Consider the following 20,951-nt stretch of genomic DNA (forward strand, 5'->3'; position numbering starts at 1 on the left):
CCCTGCAGTGCCTGTGTATGTGTGGGCAACATGGCGCGCTGTGCACCCTCCAGCCGCGCGGTACCTTAGCCGTCACTTTCTTGATTGAAAATCTGTCTTCTAACACTCACCTGTTTTCTGACTTCTGGCTCTGTGAGGGGGGTGACGGCGTGCTGTGGGAGTGAGCATCTAGGCACGGCTAGCGTTCAGTTCCCTTCAGGAGCTAACAGTGTCCTGTCAGCCAGAAGCAGAGCCATGAAACTCTTTAGGAAGTTGGTTCCTACTTCTGCCCCCTCAGTCCCACGAAGCAGGGAGACTGTTGCCAGCAGTTCTCGCTGAAAATAAAAAACCTAACATAAGTCTTTTCAGAGAAACTCAGTAGAGCTCCTCTGGAGTGCATCCAGTCTGCCTGGGCACATTTCTAAAACTGAGGTCTGGAGCAGGGGCATAGAGGGAGGAGCCAGTTCACACCCTTGAAAAGTCTTAAAGTGCCCATGGCTCCGGCGGAACCGTCTATACCTATGGTCATGAAATGGACCCCAGCATCCTCTAGGACGTATAAGAAATGCTGCTTGCGTATTTCTTTTTTTTTTTTTTTGCTGCAAAACAATTTGTATAAAGTAGCATATCACAAGGTGCGGCTAACCAGCAGATTCCACTCATGAGTAAATTGGCCATATGGCTTAAATGGGGAAAGGAGTATGTGGCCACATCTGTATGTCAGGGAGCATGGATCTGTTGTGTTTAAGCCGAGTTTACATTGTTTAGACATGAAGTTACAGTGATTGGCATAATACTGGCTCTGCACCAGGGGCGTTTAATAGAGGAGGAGGCCCGTATGCGGTTACTATACTGGCCATGCCCACACAAGAAGGCCCCACCCCCACCACTTCTCACAATAGCCTAGTGATGGCCGTTTGACTTTTAGACCGGCTTAAGTGATTTGATCAAAATATGAACAAGAACCTCATACTTCCATTTGCTGGTTACAAAGGGCCTGATTTCAGGGGTCCACGTGATATTGGTGTTTTGCTACTGCATACCTCCCAACTGTCCCGATTTTCGCGGGACAGTCCCGTGTTTTTGGGACTGTCCCGCTGTCCCACCCGCGGGCCGCAGTGTCCCGTGGTGGTGGCGGGGCAGTTGGGAGGCTCCTGTCATCGCTGCCCTGCTAAGCAGAGCAGCAGTGAATAGACGCTGTGCGCATGCGGTCCCCCCGCGAAGCCACTCCCCCTTTGGGAGGTATGCTACTGTGCATGTGCCTAAGCCATAATGCACATCACGCTGCAATTGATTAGCGATGGCTGATGCAGTGAAGATGTAAGTGACTAACATGTAGTCGGCGTTTGGGGGAGGTAACGAGGGCAGTGTAGCTCATAAAATGTAGGAGTGTCGGAACCATTTTCAGCGTATGTCATAGCCATTGCAAATTCGTAACCAGCTGAAGATACCGGGGTCTAAGGTTAGAAAACATATGGTTTCTCAGAGGTTCGATAGTGCAGCGATGTGCAACCGATGTTCCTGCTTTTGGACATGAGCTGCGGATCTGAGTCATTAGCATTACCTCTGAATCAGGCCCACAGAGATTTGCAGTGGTGGTGATAAGTGCCAACAACTTGTTTAATCACCTTTTTTATTTTTTTTGAGGCTTTAGTTTTGCATATTGCCTTTGTCTTTTTTTTTTGTATTGTTCTAATCATCTGGTTTCATATTGGGTTATTTAATATACATTTATGCTTATTTTCTTTTTTCTTTCACACGGTGTTTCCCTTTAATCATGGATTTATTTTGTTCTAGCAATGTGGTATTCACTGTTCTCTTTAATTTCCATACACAGGGTAGCGTCTGCATACACAGACCCGACTCACTGCTGGCACGCAGGTGTTTCCTGTCCTGTGGAACGCAGGCCGGCTGGTCTCCATGGACACGCAGGTCACGCCTCCAGGATGTGTGTCACATCACTCTGGTCACATGGGTGCTATCTTCCTGGTGTGTGTGGGACTCTGCGTGCTGTCGGGATCTACTTAAAGTGAGTAAGTGGCCTTTATTTATTGGTATCCTAAAGAAGAACGCCTGCTTCAAAACCCTTTGTGGACCTGGAGTGTAGTTTATATATATATTTTCTATCTGTCATACATACAGTATCAAACTATCACTACACTAATGAATTACACAGGATCTGTGGCTGGCTGATTCTTCAAGTCTGCATTTCAGCTGGTTTTAATCAGCTACAGAACCTGTGTAATCCATGAGTGTTCCGGTTTAAACGTAAAGTGTTCCGTCCACCCATCCCATCCCTCCTTCCCTCCCTCCCTCCTTCCCTCCCTCCTTCCCTCCCTCCCTCCTTCCCTCCCTCCTTCCCTCCCTCCTTCCCTCCCTCCCTCCCTCCCTCCCTCCTTCCTTCCCTCCCTCCCTCCCTCCTTCCTTCCTTCCTTCCTTCCTTAGTAAATAACATTAACTTTTTCCTGCAAGAAAAAAGAACCGGTACTCCCATTTCAGTCGCAGTGTTTCGACTTGAAAAAAATGTTAAAGATCCATACAGTCAAAATGTAAAGGCGTTGTCCGGGATTTTAAGAATGTCTGTCTGTTTACAAAAAAAAATATGTAAATATTAAACAAACAGTATAAATAACATTGTAGATAGCTGAATACCCGTGCTTTGCTTCGGGATGAGGATGGTTAATTAGAATTATAGTTGTTCGTTTATTTACGTTGGTTGGAGATCTAGTATATAGGCATATCTTGCTTCCCTGTCCCACTTTGTGTAGTGGCCGGACCCCTTTTTGGTCCCCCAAGGGACCCTGCTCTTCCCACAATACAACTCAGTCTGTGGCTTCCTGCTGCCTCCATTCCCCTCCTCACATCATGTCATTGCCCCAGGGAAATTATCGTGTTTTTTTTTTTTTACAGTTTCTTATATAATGCAGCACATTATGTATCTCCTGATATACTCTGTGCTGCTGGGGGACCGTGCTACTTCCACTATATAACTCTGTGTGTGTGTGGGATTGTGCTACCTGTTTTCCCCTCCTCACATCATGTCACTGCCCCTGTCACATGCAGCCCTGTCATCACTGACATATCATGCATGTCCTGATGTAGTCTGCTCCTGTCCCACCCCTAGGGGTGCTAGAGGTGTGTTACCCTCACAGTGTTTGTTCCCAGAGTGTAAAGGGGGGAACTCACGGCAGGGACGGATCTAGACTTTTCTTTAGGGGGGCGGTTTACTGTTTAATCTTGACTCCTCCCTCTACAGTCCCAACTCCTCCCATCTGCAATCCTAACTCCTCCTCTCTCAATTCTGACTGAACTTTTTGAGTGAGACTGAGATAGAGCTTTGTTATTGTTCTATGTACATGTGACTGTGCTATAGGGTATTTGTAATTTCTCTAACGTCCTAGTGGATGCTGGGAACTCCGTAAGGACCATGGGGAATAGCGGGCTCCGAAGGAGGCTTGGCACTCTAGAAAGATCTTAGACTACCTGGTGTGCACTGGCTCCTCCCACTATGACCCTCCTCCAAGCCTCAGTTAGATTTCGTGCCCGGCCGAGGTTGGATGCACACTAGGGGCTCTCCTGAGCTCTTAGAAAGTTATAGTCTTAGAATTTGTTCTTTTCAGTGAGACCTGCTGGCAACAGGCTCACTGCAGCGAGGGACTAAGGGGAGAAGAAGCGAACTCGCCTGCTTGCAGCCGGATTGGGCTTCTTAGGCTACTGGACACCATTAGCTCCAGAGGGATCGACCGCAGGCCCAGCCTTGATGTTCGGTCCCGGAGCCGCGCCGCCGTCCCCCTTACAGAGCCAGAAGCAAGAAGATGGTCCGGAAAATCGGCGGCATGAAGACTCAGTCTTCACCAAGGTAGCGCACAGCACTGCAGCTGTGCGCCATTGCTCCTCTCACACACTTCATACTCCGGTCACTGAGGGTGCAGGGCGCTGGGGGGGGGCGCCCTGAGGCAGCAATAAAAACACCTTGGCTGGCAAAAATACCTCAATATATAGCCCCAGGGGCTATATATGAGGTAAATACCCCTGCCAGAAGTCCATAAAAAAACGGGAGAATAGGCCGCGAAAAAGGGGCGGAGCCTATCTCCTCAGCACACTGGCGCCATTTTCCCTCACAGCTCCGTTGGAGGGAAGCTCCCTGGCTCTCCCCTGCAGTCTACAAGGGTTAAAAAAAGAGAGAGGGGGCACTAAATTTAGGCGCAGTATACATTATATATATATATATATAGATATAAAGCTATAGGGGACATAACTCAGTTAGTCCCTGCAGTATATAGCGCTCTGGTGTGTGCTGGCATACTCTCACTCTGTCCCCCCAAAGGGCTTTTGTGGGTCCTGTCCTCGTTTAGAGCATTCCCTGTGTTTCTGCGGTGTGTCGGTACGGCTGTGTCGACATGTTGAATGAGGAGGCTTATATGGTGAACACAATCCAATCCGTGACTTGATCCCGGCAATAAAAAATGTGTTATACATTTCTGACTTTAACCTCTATAAATGGGTTTTAGGTTTGGGGAGAAAAAACAGGCAGTGTTTTGTTCCCCCATCAGATGAATAAATGAAGTGTGTGAAAAGCGTGGGTTCCCCCGTTAAGAAACTGGTAATTTATAAAAAGTTACTGATGGCGTACCCTTTCCCGCCAGGAGGATAAGTTACGCTGGGAGATATCCCCTAGGGTGGATAAGGCGCTCACACGTTTGTCAAAAAAGGTGGCACTGCCCTCTTAGGATACGGCCACTTTAATAGGTACCTGTTGATAAAAAAAAACAGGAGGCTATCCTGAAGTCTGTATTTACACACTCAGGTACTAGACTGAGACCTGCAGATAGTGCTGCTGCAGCGTGGTTGGTGACCCTGTCAAACAGGGATAATAGTGGGCAAACATAAAAACATATTAAAGACGTTGTCTTATATATGGGGGATGCACAGAGGGATATTTTGCCGGCTGGCATCCAAAATAAATGTAATGTCCATTCTGTCAGTAGGGTATTAGAGACCTGTCACTGGACAGGTGATGCTGACTTAAAAAGCGCATAGAGAGCCTTATAAGAGTGAGGAATTATTTGGGGATGGTCTCTGGGACCTCGTATCCACGGCAACTGCTGGGAAGAAATAATTTTACCTCAGGTTTCCTCACAGAAAAAGGTACAGTCCTTTCGGCTTCAGAAAAGCAAGCGGGTCAAATGGCGCTTCCTTTCTGTACAGAGACAAGGGTAGAGGGAAAAAGCTGCACCAGTCAGCCTGTTCCCAGAATCAAGATTCTTCCCCCGCCTCCTGTGAGTACACACCATGACGCGGGTGCTCCACAGGTGTAGCCAGGTACGGTGGGGGGCCGCCTCAAAAATTTCAGCAATTAGTGGGGCTCGCTCACAGGTGGATCCCTGTTTCTTCCAAGTAGTATTTCAGGGGTACAAGCTGGAATTAGAGATGTCTCCCCCCAGCCGTTTCCTAAAATATGCCTTGCTGACAACTCCCTCAAGCAGGGAGGCTGTGCTAGAGGCAATTAATAAGCGGTATTCCCAGCAGGTAATACTCAAGGTGCCCCTACTTCAACAAGGACGGGGTTACTATTCCACACGGGTTGGGGTACCGAAACCGCATGGTTCGGTGTGACCCATTTTATATTTAAAATCCTTGAACATAAAAAAATTCAAGTTCAAGATGGAATCGCTCAGGGCGGTTATTGCAAGCCTGGACGAGGGGGATTACATGGTATCCCGGGACATCAAGGATGCTTACCTGCATGTCCCCATTTACCATCCTCGCCAGGAGTACCTCAGATTTGTGGTACAGGATTACCATTACCAAGTCCAGACACTGCCGTTTGGACTGTACATGGCACCGAGGGTGTTTTATCAAGGTAATGGCCGAAATGATGATACTCCTTCAAAAAAAAAGGGAGTTGTAATTGGACAATCTCGTTATAAGGGCGAGGTCCAAGGAGCAGTTGGTAGTCGGGGTAGCACTATTTTGAAAAGTGCTACAACAGCATAGGTGGATTCTAAACAGTCCAAAGTCACAGCTGGTTCCTATGACACGTCTACTGTTCCTGGGGATGGTTCTGGACATAAACCAGAAATAGTGTTTCTCCCGGAGGAGAAAGCCAAGGAGTTGTCATCTCTAGTCAGAGACCTCCTGAAACCAAAATAGGTAGCGGTGCATCATTGCACGCGAGTCCTGGGAAAAATGGTAGCTTCTTACGAAGCAATCCCATTAGGCAGGTTCCATACAAGAACTTTTCAGAGGGACCTGTTGGACAAGTGGTCCGGATCGCATCTTCCGATGCATAGGCTGATAACCCTGTCTCCAAGGACCAGGGTATCTCTACTGTGGTGGCTGCAGAGTGCCCATCTTCAAGAGGGCCGCAGGTTCGGCATACAGGACTAGGTCCTAGTGACCATGGATTCCAGCCTTTGAGGCTGGGGGGCAGTCGCATAGGGAAGAAACTTCCAGGGACTTTGGTCAAGTCAGGTTATTTCCCTACACATAAATATTCTGGATCTGAGGGCCATTTACAATGCCCTGAGGCCAGCAAGGCCTCTGCTTCAAAACCAGCCGGTACTGATCCAATCAGACAACATCACGGCAGTCGCCCATGTAATCAACAGGGCGGCACAAAAAGCAGGATGGCGATGGCAGAAGCCACAAGGATTCTCCGATAGGCGGAAAATCATGTGTTAGCACTGTCAGCAGTGTTCATTCCCGGAGTGGACAACTGGGAAGCAGATCTTCTCAACAGACACGACCTCCACCCGGGAGAATGGGGACTTCCTCCAGAAGTCTTCCAATAGGATTGTACACCATTGGGAAAGGCCACAGGTGGACATGATGGCGTCCCGCCTTAACAAAAAGCTATAAAAGATATTGCTCCAGGTCAAGGGACCCTCAGGCGATAGCTATGGACGCTCTGGTAACACCGTGGGTGTACCAGTCGGTTTAGGTGTTCTCCCCTCTGCCTCTCATACCAAAGGTACTGAGAATAATAAGAAGGCGAGGAGTAAGAACGATACTCGTGGATGGCCAAGAAGAGCTTGGTACCCAGAACTTCAAGAATTTATATCAGAGGACCAATGGCCTCTGCCACTCAGTCAGGACCTGCGGCAGCAGGGGCCCTGTCTGTTCCAAGACTTACCGCGGCTGCGTTTGACGGCATGGCGGTTGAACGCCGGATCCTGAAGGAAAAGGGTATTCCGGAGGAAGTAATTCCTACGCTTACTAAAGCCAGGAAAGAGGTTACAGCAACTCATTATCACCGCATATGGCGAAAATATGTTGCATGGTGTGAGGCCGAAAGGGCCCCAACAGAGGAATTTCAACTAGGTCGATTTCTGCATTTCCTGCAAGCAGGAGTTACTATGGGCCTTAAATTGGGTTCCATTAAGGTACAGATCTCGGCTCTGTCGATTTTCTTTCAAAAAAGAACTAGCTTCAGTACCTGAAGTTCAGACATTTCTAAAAGGCGTGCTGCATAGTCAGCCCCCGTTTGTGCCTCCTGTGGCACCTTGGGATCTCAACGTGGTGTTGAGTTTTCTTAAAATCACTTTGGTTTGAACCACTAAAAACCGTGGATCTGAAATATCTCACATGGAAGGTGGTTATGTTATTGGCCTTGGCTTCTGCCAGGCGAGTATCAGAATTGGCGGCTTTGTCTTGTAAAAGCCCTTATTTGATTTTCCATATGGATAGGGCAGAATTGAGGACTCGTCCCCAGTTTCTCCCTAAGGTGGTGTCAGCGTTTCACCTGAACCAGCCTATTGTGGTGCCTGTGGCTACTAAGGATTTGGAGGACTCCAAGTTGCTAGACGTTGTCAGGGCCCTGAAAATATATGTTTCCAGGACGGCTGGAGTCAGAAAATCTGACTCACTGTTTATCCTATATGCACCCAACAAGCTGGGTGCTCTTGCTTCTAAGCAGACTATTGCTCGTTGGATTTGTAGTACAATTCAGCTTGCACATACTGTGGCAGGCCTGCCACAGCCAAAATCTGTCAATGCCCATTCCACAAGGAAGGTGGGCTCATCTTGGGCGGCTGCCCGAGGGGTCTCGGCTTTACAACTTTGCCGAGCAGCTACTTGGTCAGGGGCAAACACGTTTGCAAAATTCTACAAATTTGATACCCTGGCTGAGGAGGACCTGGAGTTCTCTCATTCGGTGCTGCAGAGTCATCCGCACTCTCCCGCCCGTTTGGGAGCTTTGGTATAATCCCCATGGTCCTTACGGAGTTCCCAGCATCCACTAGGACGTTCGAGAAAATAAGAATTTACTCACCGGTAATTCTATTTCTCGTAGTCCGTAGTGGATGCTGGGCGCCCATCCCAAGTGCGGTTTATCTGCATTACTTGTACATAGTTATTGTTAACTAAATCGGGTTATTGTTGAGCCATCTGTTGAGAGGCTCTATTGTTTCATACTGTTAACTGTGTTTCATATCACGAGTTGTACGGTGTGATTGGTGTGGCTGGTATGAGTCTTACCCGGGATTCAAAATCCTTCCTTATTGTGTACGCTCGTCCGGGCACAGTACCTAACTGAGGCTTGGAGGAGGGTCATAGTGGGAGGAGCCAGTGCACACCAGGTAGTCTAAGATCTTTCTAGAGTGCCCAGCCTCCTTCGGAGCCCGCTATTCCCCAAGGTCCTTACGGAGTTCCCAGCATCCACTACGGACTACGAGAAATAGAATTACCGGTGAGTAAATTCTTATTTATTAGCCCTAGTACCCACACACCAGCAAGTGAGGGGCAAATGCTCTGTAACCCTTGCTCTCCTGGCTCCTCTGTGCTGCTGTGGTATAAGCTGCAGCACATCGTTCTGCCTCAGGCTCTTCCAGGAGAGTTCTCTTCTGCTCAAAAGTGGGCGTGGCTATGACTGTGTTAGGGGGTGGCGGTCGCCCCCTTCGCCCCCCCCCCCCCTAGATCCGGCCCTGACTCACGGAGAGATCCATGCTTAAAATCTAAGCAATCTGACTAGATTGCTTAGATTTTAAGCACAGATCACTCGTGTGTACCCCCCACAGCGATAGGGCTGCGCATCGCTATCGCTGGTGCTAGATTGGCCTGCATGCAGGCCAATCTAGCAAGTCGCTCATTTCACCCGCTGGGTGAAATGAGTGCCTCTCCGTCCTCCCCCGCATCGCTCAGCACACATCGCGCTGTGCTGAGCGGCGGGAGAGATGTCCGCTGAGCGGTTCGCTCAGCACACATCTCTCCCGTGTATACCAGCCTTAAGTCATATGTGTAGCAAGTGTGGTGTAAATTGCTCCAGGCATTCCACAGTTATGCTGTCTGCTGACATACTCTGTGCTGCTGGCCCACCCCTAGGGGTGCTAGGGGTGTCTTCCCCCCACAGAGTTTGAGTGTAAGGCATGTGTGTACCAATTTATGAGTACATTGCTCCATCAATTCCGGAGCTGTCTCCTGATATACTCTGTACTGCTGTCTCCCCCCTAGGGGTGCTAGGAATTTCTAATTGTGTTAGTTGCTTCCGCCGTGTTTTAATAAGCTTGTATGTAAAATGTCACGATCTTTGCTCGTAAACTGTGGATTTTCGATTCTATATAGTACACACACACACACACACACACACACACACACACACACACACACACACACACACACACACACACACACACACACACACACACACCCCCCCCCCCCCCCCCACACCCCAGAATGCCAGCACAGCTATTTCTACTCCTGGGTCTCCACAACACTTATGGAGTGGGAATAGAACCTGTGGCGAGCGCAGCGAGCCACCAAGCCCGTAGTGTTGTAAGTGCAGCGAGCCTGCAAGGGGCTTCGTTGTGCTCGCCCCCATGGTGGTGGTCCGGATCCCGGTGTCTGTATTCTAACCGCCGGGATCCCGTACACATATATATATATTTTATCAATGGCAGTCTAACACCATAGCATATTCATATTTTCTTTGATCCAATAGTAGCAGGTCTTTACTGCCTAAGCTGGTTCATTTAAGAAAAATCTCCTTACTTATTCACAATAATAGTATGCTGAAAAACACAGATAAATAAAATAGCGCTAACACTGTGTAATACCGTATTACTCACATAAATGGGTGTGAGACGTATATTATGCCACATTAATACAAATAGAAGCACGCTATGTGTTTGGGACCTGTAAGTGCCAGACAGGACACGAAGTGCAGCAGAAACGGAAGGAGGAAACAAGCACATTGTCATCAGGCTCTAGTCACTTACTATAACACAACTAGTCAGCCGGGTGTTTGGCATGTGGTCCGCATGTCTGTCAGGAATGTTGGACATCGTTTTCTAAGCTGTCAATCATAAGGGGTTTTAGAAAATTGTCATAAGAGCCCGGAAGTGTTTTGGACAGTGACAATGCTCATAACTGGAGAGGCTGGAGCTGGCTGGGTACATGCCTGTCCCTCCGACTGTGCTGTCCTCCAGCTTCTTCTAATTGGATGGAGTTAGTCCTTAACTAATCAATTATCACCTTGTTTAATTTCTACTTGTAAGCAGGATTGGCTGCTGCGTTTCCTATATGCTGTGATCATGTCAGGATCTATCACCGGAGGTACAGAGGACTGCAGCAGCTGGACAGACAGACAGAGAGAAGAGTTTTCTGCTCAGGTAAGACTAATCATCATTCATACCCTGCCCAATGATTACGGAGAATGACAAATTATAAATCATTGCTATCCAGACAGACCACACAGAGGTGTAAGCTGCCTGCAAGCTAATTATTTCTCCGGGTTTACGTATATACCTGGAGATCATTTACAAACTGCTGTGCAAAACAGGATCATTGTGCACGTGTAATGCGGGCCATACATCTGAGCATCGATTCCCAGTTCTGCCGATCTGATGTGCCAATAGGTGGATATCGAATGATCTCTGATCCGCTGGGGAATCGGCAAAATCCATCTTGTTACATATCCCAGACTGTCCATTCCTGATCATTTTTTGGCCAGAATTGGCGATTCAAGGATTTCCAACATGTTGGATTTCCCCGACTCAAGCATCGGAGAACGGAGAATTTTCCCGATACTCTGCTGATATCTGGGCCCCTTAAGTTAAGATGATCTGTGTTGTGCACATCAAGATGCATGCTGGCCTATTCCCCCCCCCCCCCTAACTAACATGCTGTACAGAGTATATAAAGGCCAGCGTTGTACCACTTTACCTCCCTTATGAGTGAGGGGATACCTGTCTTTATTCCCTATGGCACGTTTGTGTGTATAAGGAGCCTATGTATTCATGATTGCTGCCCTGCCGCGATTATTAACAGTCTGTATTGCAATGGATATGTTTGGATGAAAGTTTCCCGCTATGTACTATAGATAACACGCAGGGGCAGCGTTAGCAATAATTACTGACCCTGCGAGTTACACCCCCATCATACCTGACTCCTCCGGGGAATCTGACACCACACGCATGCTGTGGGGAAGGGACAGGAAGATCCCTCTCCTATGAGAATGCCTTCATAGGCACAAAGCAGTTACAGCATCTGCTTCTCAGAATTTAGTACATAGCGGTCAGATCGTAGTCCCTATTGATGATAATGGGTACTAGGATGTGTACCGATAGTTTGCTTTTTGCAGGAGTTCTCGGTGACAATCCTGCAGTAGGCTATTAGTACATAGCGGTGATACATACATTTATGCAGAAACTAGTTTTAGCATCATTTTCAGAAACAACACCTTGATAAATAGGCCCCTAAATCTTGACACAAGTCATAGACTCAAGTCCCTGATACAGTGTTTATTACCTATACATAATCAGGGTGTACTGGCTGTATAGCTAGTATAAAGGTGTAGTTAGTGCATTTGTTACAAGTATTAAGCTTTATATTACATAATGTAAAATGATACAGAAGGTACAGAGGAGGCGGACATTGTACCTACGGGAGAACAGATGTAACACTCGTCTGTCAGTTCCTCTTATCCCCCCTCTGATCTCATTTTACAGTATATTAATTATTAACACTTACCTCTACCGGTACTACACTGAGTGCTGTCCATGCCTCTCCACACTGCCCCATCTTCCTATCCTGCCTCTTATCCTACATCACCCTTGCTGTTCTCCTTCTTCCTCTACCTCTTTGCCCAAGAGTCTTACTCACCGCAGCCTACACTGCTGCCACCTCAACGTACACTGCCGCCACCGCAGCCTACACTGCCGCCACCGCAGCCTACACTGCCGCCACCGCAGCCTACACTGCCGCCACCGCAGCCTACACTGCCGCCACCGCAGCCTACACTGCCGCCACCGCAGCCTACACTGCCGCCACCGCAGCCTACACTGCCGCCACCGCAGCCTACACTGCCGCCACCGCAGCCTACACTGCCGCCACCGCAGCCTACACTGCCGCCACCGCAGCCTACACTGCCGCCACCGCAGCCTACACTGCCGCCACCGCAGCCTACACTGCCGCCACCGCAGCCTACACTAGCGCCACCGCAGCCTACACTAGCGCCACCTCAGCCTACACTAGCGTCATCGCACTCTCTGCACCCTCCTGCCACCTCCACTACTGCACGCTTTGGCCACAAAGCTTAATGTCCTATTACTAACCCACCCTCTAGATAATACACAAGTGCAGGGTCCACTATCGTATGTACAGTGTCATTTGTGTCCACTCTATAGTCCTCGGTTTTCCTGTTGTGTCCCAAGCAGAGTTTTGCCTATGTGCTCTGCAGTTTGCTCTGTTACTTGATACTATACATTTATAATTCTGCTGTGTACCGTGTTCCTGCTGTCATGTATGTACAACTGTGTCGGGCATGGCTATACCAATAAACCATGATGATCGAGTATTGCTTGGAAGTATGTAACTTGTGCGCACATGAAGACACAAGATGAGGACGCTTCCAATGAATCTTTCTTTATTTCAGTATAGAGAACAGACAGTACTACTTGACGAACTATCCAACTTAAAGAACGATCGGGTAAGTGATTAACATCATATTAGTGTTTCTTTTTTCACGTGTTTGTCACGTTTGTTCATTCAGTGGCTTTGTACCCGTTGCCTGTAATCACAGTGCGCTAATGGCTGACTCAGGTGTTTTGATGTTTTTGCTGTTTGCCGATGGCTGGAGGACTGCACGAGCGTCAGAGACTGTGTGTATGCGCCTCCATACAGCTGTGATATCTGTCCCTGTGTTCCATAAGCTGCAGCATGATTGACATGCTGCTGGCATTTACGGGGCGGCAATGGGGGTGATGCAGAAATTGAGGGCATGTCTGTCCTGTTCTGGGCGCACTGAAGCAAATGGCTGCATCCATAGTTTTGCCGGAAAAACCAAGTAACCTTAGTGTTAAGCAGATGTCTGATGTGCTGGCCGATGTTTATGCTGTTGATCCGATACTTCATCTTCTGACGCAGCCAGTGAACTTGAGACGCCACCTTCCGCGTTACACTCAGATCCGCTATGACTGAAGACGCAGCACCAGTCCACACTACGCCCACCACTGAGTCAGCCCCTAAATCACTAATTACACAGTGTTGATGCCATTTAAGTAATGCTGGCCAATCGCTGAACATGGTGTTACAGTTCACCGCTCACATAAACGCTGTGGCTGCATGTGTGGCCTTTCCCTGGAAGAAATGAAGCTGCATATTAGAGCACCTGATAACCATCCTCTGTCTCTGCAGTACATTGTGAGCGCAGGTTGCACCACGTTTCTATGTCTCACACCCTCTGTGTCTCACTAGCCGCACCCCACAGACTGTGACACAAATGCCTTTATTCCTGGCAGACCACTAATCATGGTGCCCCATAGACAGACTTTACTGTGATCCCTGGTTATACAATTACAGTGACTGCCCTTTGGTAGAAACCAGAATCCGCCTCCCATTGCGCAGTCAGCTCTGAATAATGAAACAGGTGTGCTGTGATGTCATTCAGACGCCGCCGGCATCAGTAATATATTTTCTCATCGCTGCTGATGGCGTCCAACTCTGAATCAGGTCCTATGTTAGCAGCCACTATACGTGGTTATGTGGTACACTGACCCCTCATGTCACCTTCAGCACCACATCCTGTTCCTCCTCCTCACAGGCTGAGCCTCTCACTCCCTGTGTTACTGCTGTCTGTGCACCAGCGCTGATTCCCATCTGACTGTTGTGCCTAAGCCAGGACGGATATCACCGGCCATGTTATGTGGGGACTGCCAGTCTCTGCTTGCACTTACCTTCTTACTACGGTGTATTTACTGCCTGCCATTTTCCAATGTTGCAGAGGACGGGCCCGGGCACTCTGGAATGAGAGGCCTCTCTGAGGCCCTGAGTATTGGCTGCTCTGGTACTCTGATCTTGGTGCTTTTGGGTGGCCATCTGCTGCACTGTTGCCCTAGGGCACCACCTCTCTGCTTCAGGGCTAACAGACTTCTGTTTCCTACAATTAAGGTCCCCTTTGTGTATGGCATTTATTCATCCGTTACATGGCTTCTTGCTCATTCTTGCTGTAGCTTTATGAAGCTTTGGCTGCTTATTTTCATACACCCCCTCTCCTTTTATTTTGTACTCTCCTTGAATCTTATGTCCCTAATTTCCTCATCACTGCTTCCCCAATCCCATGTCTTCATGAGGTCAGTTCCCCTGTATTTTCTTTTTTATGTTGGTCCAGAAAGGGGTGGACTTGCACGCCCTGTTTTCTGATATATGCGTTTTACATACGTCCACATCTACAATCCAGCATCTAAGTCACCCCGCACCAGCTTACCAGTGGTGCTGATACCTCCCCGGTAATTACTGTGAGATGTAGCCCATAGGCTATAGCAGCTACTAGAACTCCATGTGAAGATGCTTCACATACCTGACAGAGAAGCTGGGGGCAGTAGCTGCTGTCAGAAATGGAGGGTCTGCGCCGATATTCGGCGATACTGCTGCAGTCTCTCATTGGTACATTGGGGTGATACTTAATATTTGTAGGTATTCTCTGAAAATAGGTGCAGGATATCCCGCAAATAATATTTGATAAAAAGGTCCCTGAAAGAGAAAAAGACTACTCCACCACAATGTAACTGGAGACTCCATTATCAGTTTATCAGACCTCCCCATCCCGCATTGCCCAGCGAACCCCCACGTCACTGTCCGAAGTGGGCGGTCTGGGGATGTCGGGTGAAGTGATTCACGCGCAATCCCATCATCGTGGCCCCTCCCCCTGCCTCTCAATGCCGGTAATCTCGGCATTGCATTGCAGGGGGTGCGGACACGACGCAGTCACGTCCCTGTCTCCGCCCCTATGCCACATCATTCACCCTCGCCGTGCCCCCTGATGCCGCGACACGCTCCTCCCTGTGGCAGCCAGAATATCGGCTGGGTTATAGAATAAAAGGAAAAGAAAACAAGATCATAGTGTATACTGTTGTACGGTTCTGTAGGTGTATGGTGGAATATAAAAAGTCACCATATACCTGTATACTTCAATGACAAAGTGTCCCAAAACAACCCCCCACCCCCACCCCCTTGCTCCAGTTACAATTTTGGACCTCTGCAAACCTTAATATGGCTGGACTCGCCTACACCCTCTTGCACAGTACATGTCCTGCTTTGTGCCATTTCCCGCATTTGCAGTATAGTAATTCAGCTAGCTCAGTGGTTCTAAAACTGTGTGGGGTGCCTCGGAACACTTGCTGGGGTGCCTTGGATTAGTGGTCCAGGATCAATTAAAATTATTTCATGTCAATGTAATAGGCAAAACCAGCACTGGTGGCTTCCAGTCATAAAATGTATTTACAAACAGAAGAAAATCCTGTCTCTCACCATACAACTGAACCTAAGGATGACATATAAACACAATTAACTTAATGTAATATTCCTCTCTAAATTTGTTCATTAGAAACTTTTGGCCTAGGGGCGCCGTGAAAAAAATTCTAATACTCTAGGGCGCCGCGATTCAAAAAAAGTTTGGGAACCACTGAGTTAGCTGTTATTTCTGCCTAAATACAGTTATACTTTTGCTTTCCCTGTGCTGATACTGCCACCTACTGTCCCCCCACCTCTACTGCACTTTCTCTCTGCACTCTCCCACTGCGTGATGCACTTCTATGGACTGGCCTGTAACCTATGTAGTGCGCCCTATAAGGCTGCCTCACATTGTACTTTCAAGGATAGGATGGGCAACTGTGGAATTGTTTACGAAGTGGGTATTCTCCAGGCTCACTGATCCTTTACGATTACCTTATCCATTGTGTGTCATCAGTTCCAGGCATTGCCTGTTCTGCCCTATGTAATCCTATAGGATGAAGAATCCCTGAAACTGATTACGCAAAATGGCCGTCGCACCCTTTGTATTGATTCCTTGGTGTCGGTATTTCATGCAAAGCTAACCCCCTTTATTGTGTTCATTGACTCTGTATTGTTTTTTGTTCCTACAATCTGTTAAGCGCCTTGAGTTTGATTTTGCAAAAGAGCGCTATATAAATAAAATTATTATTAATTTGTTCATTATTAATCTGCCGCTATGTATATCACTCTTTCAGAAGGTATTAATATAGCAAGGTAGATTTTTGAAAAGGTTTTTAAAATTGTGAGCATTTGGCATCCTGATGGTCATGTGGGCGACGCCGGAATCCCAACACCACTCAGATGGTCAGCGTCGGAACACCGGCAGCAGTCCTCCCGAAGGTAAGTATAGGGATTAGTGTTGGGCACTAGGGGGGAGTGGTTAGGCCTAGCTGAGACCACCCACCCCCCCCGAGGGTTAGTACTAGTTTTTATATGCTTATTTCAAAATAATGTCTGATAACCCTTTAAACACACAGGGCAGTATTCAATTGATGTCGGATCCGACAGTTCAGTATTCAATTCGATTCCAAATCCGCCAGGTTTTGGCTGTTTTCGACAATGTCAATCCGACTTTTTTTTTAAATCGGACTGACGTTGTCGAAAACGGTACTAAAACCTGTCTAATTTGGCCGCAATTCCGAGAAAACACGTGGATCCGCGACTAATCCACCGATCCACGTGTTTTCCCCATTGAATAGGTCGAATCATGATTCGACCTAAAAAAGTCGTAAACTGCCGTCTTTCCGACTAAACGGTAGTTCTGACTTCAATCCCAAAAATATACTGGCAGGTTAATTGGCTCCCAACAAAATTAACCCTAGATTGAATGTGTCTGTGTGTACATGTGGTAGGAAATATAGATTGTAAGCTCCACTGGGGCAGGGACTGATGTGAATGGGCAAAATATTCTCTGTAAAGCGCTGCGGAATATGTGTGCGCTATATAAATAACTGGTAATAAATAATAATAATTGAATACGGCCCACAATAGTAAAGTGTTTCTCCTTCTTTTCTTTTTCATCATAGAGGGTATATAAACAACAGCGGAACAGCAACATTTACTTCCTCGCAGACAAATCTAAAACCCTCAGTGAATGCAAAAGTGAGTACGATTTTTATTTATTTTTCTACAATTTATGGTGCTGGTGTAGATCGGGCATCACTCTGCACCCACAGCAATTGTATATGGGTTCCACTGCAGTTTTTAGCTAATAAACGCAGTCTACCTGCGATTGGAGCACAACTGCGGCTTACTGCATCAGCCTCTACAAGAGTGAATACTGACTGGAAACACAATGCAGATCTTCAGCAATTACTTTCAGTCAAGTGCTGGAAACAATTCCACTGTTCGTTGAAGTACATCAATGTAGATTGTATTTCATTTGTGAGACTGAAGTCCATCATTGCACTGCCTGTACTAGCAATAATATAAATGACTTCTAACTGCTATGTACTATGAATGTTTAATGACTTTCTTAATTACAGCTATTACATTTTCCCTCCTACAGTACTACTAGTTGGAGCATTGTTTATAGCTTAACCCCTTCACCAAAAGCATTTCTCACCCTTTGCTAAGCCTGTTTTGGGCTGCCCAAATTCTAATATCACCCCAATGTTTTTTTGTGGTGCCAAAACAAATGTATCTAAATAACACTCATGTATTCCGCAGCACTCTACAGAGGATAATTTGCCTTTCACATCAAAGTCAGGTGCTTGGTTGTATCAGTTGCAGGAAGAGAAAAATAGTAATGCCACTGTATAGGTCATTGGTACGGCTTCATCTAGAATACAGTGCCAGTTCTGGAGGCCATATCTCCAGAAGGAGGATAATACAATAGACACTGTACATAGGAGGGCAACTAAAATGGTGCATGGTCTACATCACAAAACTAAAGGTGGGTACACACTAGGCGACGTGCTTTGGGGGGTATTCAATTGAAGTCGAAAACTATCGTCTTGTCGGAAAGACGGCAGTTTCCGACTGTTTTAGGTACGAAGGGGTACGGACCTATTCAGTGCTGCCCCCTTTTTTCCGACAAGTCTGGAAATCAGACTTGTCGGAAAGCATGCGGATCAGCGCTTTAAGACGCCGATCCACGTGTATTGTCAGAAGCGCGGCCAAACCCGACAGGTTTTAGCCCCGTTTCCGACAATGTCAATCAGACTTTAAAAAAATAAAAAGTCGGATTGGCATTGTCTGGAATGGGCCAAACCTGTCGGGTTTGGCGCGGCATTGAATACTCACATGTCTGATCCTTTCCGTCAGAAAGGATCCGGCATGAATTTAATATTCTTGTTTATGAGCGACGTCGCCTAGTGTTTCTCCTACCAGGCCGGGGCGGTTGGCAGCAAGGCGTACACACTGAGAGATATGACGACCATATCGCTCAGTGACGTCACGCAGCGGCCGGGCCGTGCAGGCAGCTCTTGGATGACAGTCCAAATTGAGCTGCCTGCATGGCCGACAGCGAGGGTCGTTAATGACCCGCGGGGCCGTGCATCACTGGTTGGTGGCGGCATGCACACTTGCCGAGAAAGTGAGCAGTGTCGCTCAGGAAGGGTGAAAATGAGCGACGTCGCTCATTTTCTCGACAAGTGTGCATGCACCTTTACCGTGATAGACTAAAAGATTTTATTATGTATAGAAAGGGAGTACTGGATCCGTGTTGTACTTGAAAAATGATAGGATTTTTTTTTTTTTACTTGGTATGAATGAAATGCATAAAATGTAAGAATACTGTGGTATCCCAACAAGGACCATCATTTTCAAATACAGAGAACCTACCATATAAATTGAGGGGACCCCTGAATTTACTGGAGCAAGAATGGGGGAGAGGGTATGGGTCGTTGGGTCGACACAACTTAGGTCGACCACTATTGGTCGACATGCACTAGGTCGACATGTGCTAGGTCGAAAGGTCGACATGAGGTTTTTTTTTACTTTTTTTGGTGTCGTTTTCTTTGTAAAGTGACAGGGAACTCCAAGTAGTGCACAGTGTCCCCTCGCATGCCCCGCTTCGCTCGCCATGCTTTGGGCATGGTGCCTCGCTCCGCTACCGCTGCGCTCGCCACAGGTTACCGTTCCCAATTGTAGTCCACGTGGATCGTAAAGTATGAAAAAGTAAAAAAATTTAAAAAATATGTGAAACTCATGTCGACCTTTTGAACTGACCTAATGCATGTTGACCAATAGTGGTTGACCTAATGACTGTTGACCTATTGACCGTATCCCTGGGAGAGATATGAGCATTATAACCACTCCAGTTCTGAGCTTGTTTTACAGGGGATGTGGTCAAAATCCCGACATGGTCAAAATACCGACATTTAAAATACAGACAAAGTCGACATCTGTTTTTCATGAACCTGGAGGGGGAATATAATAGTGTGCCGAGTGCAGCAAAGCACCATGCCCGAAGCATGGCGAGCGCAGCGGTACTCTTATATGGTGTCCATGTCGACCTATGTTGACATACTCACCAAAATCAATGAAAAACTCTTGTAGACTTTTTCCTGTCTACATTTTAAATGCCACTATTTTGACCTTGTCGGTATTTTAAATGTCTGTATTTTGACCATGTCAGGATTTTGACTGTTAGTCAATTGTTTTCGGGATTTTGATTGTAGGTATTTCATACTAAATCCGTTTTACAGTATAGTGTGTGACAACCAGATACACTAACTACTAAGGGGTCGTGTGGTCTGAATGAGGGGACTCTCCTCTTTCAAATGAGTGTGCCACTCAGATTATTGAAGCCTGGTTGGAGGATATCCTAGCCCCATGCCTAGATTTGGTAATGATAGGGGGCTTTTGACTGCTAATCACATAGGTATTTTCTGGTGACCAATTAAGGGAGCACATGGTTTGAAAGAGGGGGCACCACTCTCTCCGAGTGCTCTGAAGTTTTAGCTGCCAGGATGGGAAGGATTGGGACCTGTATGGGAGGGGTGGTATACATGTGACCGCCGGTCAGCTGACCGACAGTCACATGACCTCCTCCACCAGCCCGACGGGTCACTGTCCCGATGGTCGGCATGCCGATCAACAGGGACTATTTCCACTCGTGGGTGTCCACGACGCCCATAGAGTGGGAACAGAACCCGTGGCGACCGCAGGTCGCCACCGAGCCCGTAGCGTGGCGAGCGCAGCGAGCCCACAAGGGGCTTGCTGCGCTCGCCCCTCCCCGCCGGGATCCCGGCGTCGGTATGCTGCCGGGATCCCGGCGTCGGTAAGCTGACCGGCGGTCAGGAGACCGCCGGTCAGCCGTACTACACCCGTATGGGAGTACAGTGAGAGTATTAAATGGATCATCTGCAGTGAAGTCATGATCTGGACGGCGAGAACTGGAATCATGGATAACTCCTTTTAAATAGGTGTTTTAGCTCAAATTAACAGCTCTTTGCTGTTAGTATGATAAGTCGTTTCACTGTCTGGTACAAGTGTTTCGGCTGTAACACCTGTATGTGGTCTTTACGGGTGAAGCCGTTGCATGTGCCAAGAAAATATGTTTTTCTTTAAGTTTGTGACAACTTCTGTACTTCTTATTTTCAATCTGTTATCAGTTTTACTTCTTTAATGGAATATCCTGACTTTACAAATATTTTGTTCTTGACAGAAACATTGGATGACATGAAACCTACTTATCGGACTTTCGAGAACACTGAAAAAACTGAAGTTGAGAATTAAGTCGTCTTGTGGATGTGAAG

General features: G+C 47.4%; 1 protein-coding gene across 5 annotated transcripts; it reads left to right on the forward strand.

Moving 5' to 3' along the window:
- The first annotated feature begins 1,204 nt into the window (after positions 1 to 1,204).
- Positions 1,205 to 20,949, forward strand: ASDURF (ASNSD1 upstream open reading frame). 5 transcript variants are annotated; one of them, XM_063936727.1, is made up of 6 exons: positions 1,205 to 1,299; positions 1,817 to 2,012; positions 10,476 to 10,586; positions 12,851 to 12,904; positions 17,274 to 17,349; positions 20,861 to 20,949. In XM_063936727.1, exons 3-6 carry the CDS (start codon positions 10,509 to 10,511, stop codon positions 20,929 to 20,931), a joined length of 279 nt encoding a protein of 92 aa, XP_063792797.1. In that variant the 5' UTR covers positions 1,205 to 1,299; positions 1,817 to 2,012; positions 10,476 to 10,508; the 3' UTR covers positions 20,932 to 20,949. The 5 variants fall into 5 exon arrangements, with proteins under 5 accessions (XP_063792797.1, XP_063792798.1, XP_063792795.1 ...); XM_063936728.1 differs by lacking the exon at positions 1,205 to 1,299 and adding an exon at positions 1,337 to 1,441 and having other exon boundaries at positions 10,473 to 10,586; XM_063936725.1 differs by lacking the exon at positions 1,205 to 1,299 and adding an exon at positions 1,337 to 1,441.
- Positions 20,950 to 20,951: the final 2 nt, after the last annotated feature.

The sequence above is a fragment of the Pseudophryne corroboree genome, chromosome 8 (genome assembly GCF_028390025.1).
Source record: "Pseudophryne corroboree isolate aPseCor3 chromosome 8, aPseCor3.hap2, whole genome shotgun sequence".
NCBI classification, from domain to species: domain Eukaryota; kingdom Metazoa; phylum Chordata; class Amphibia; order Anura; family Myobatrachidae; genus Pseudophryne; species Pseudophryne corroboree.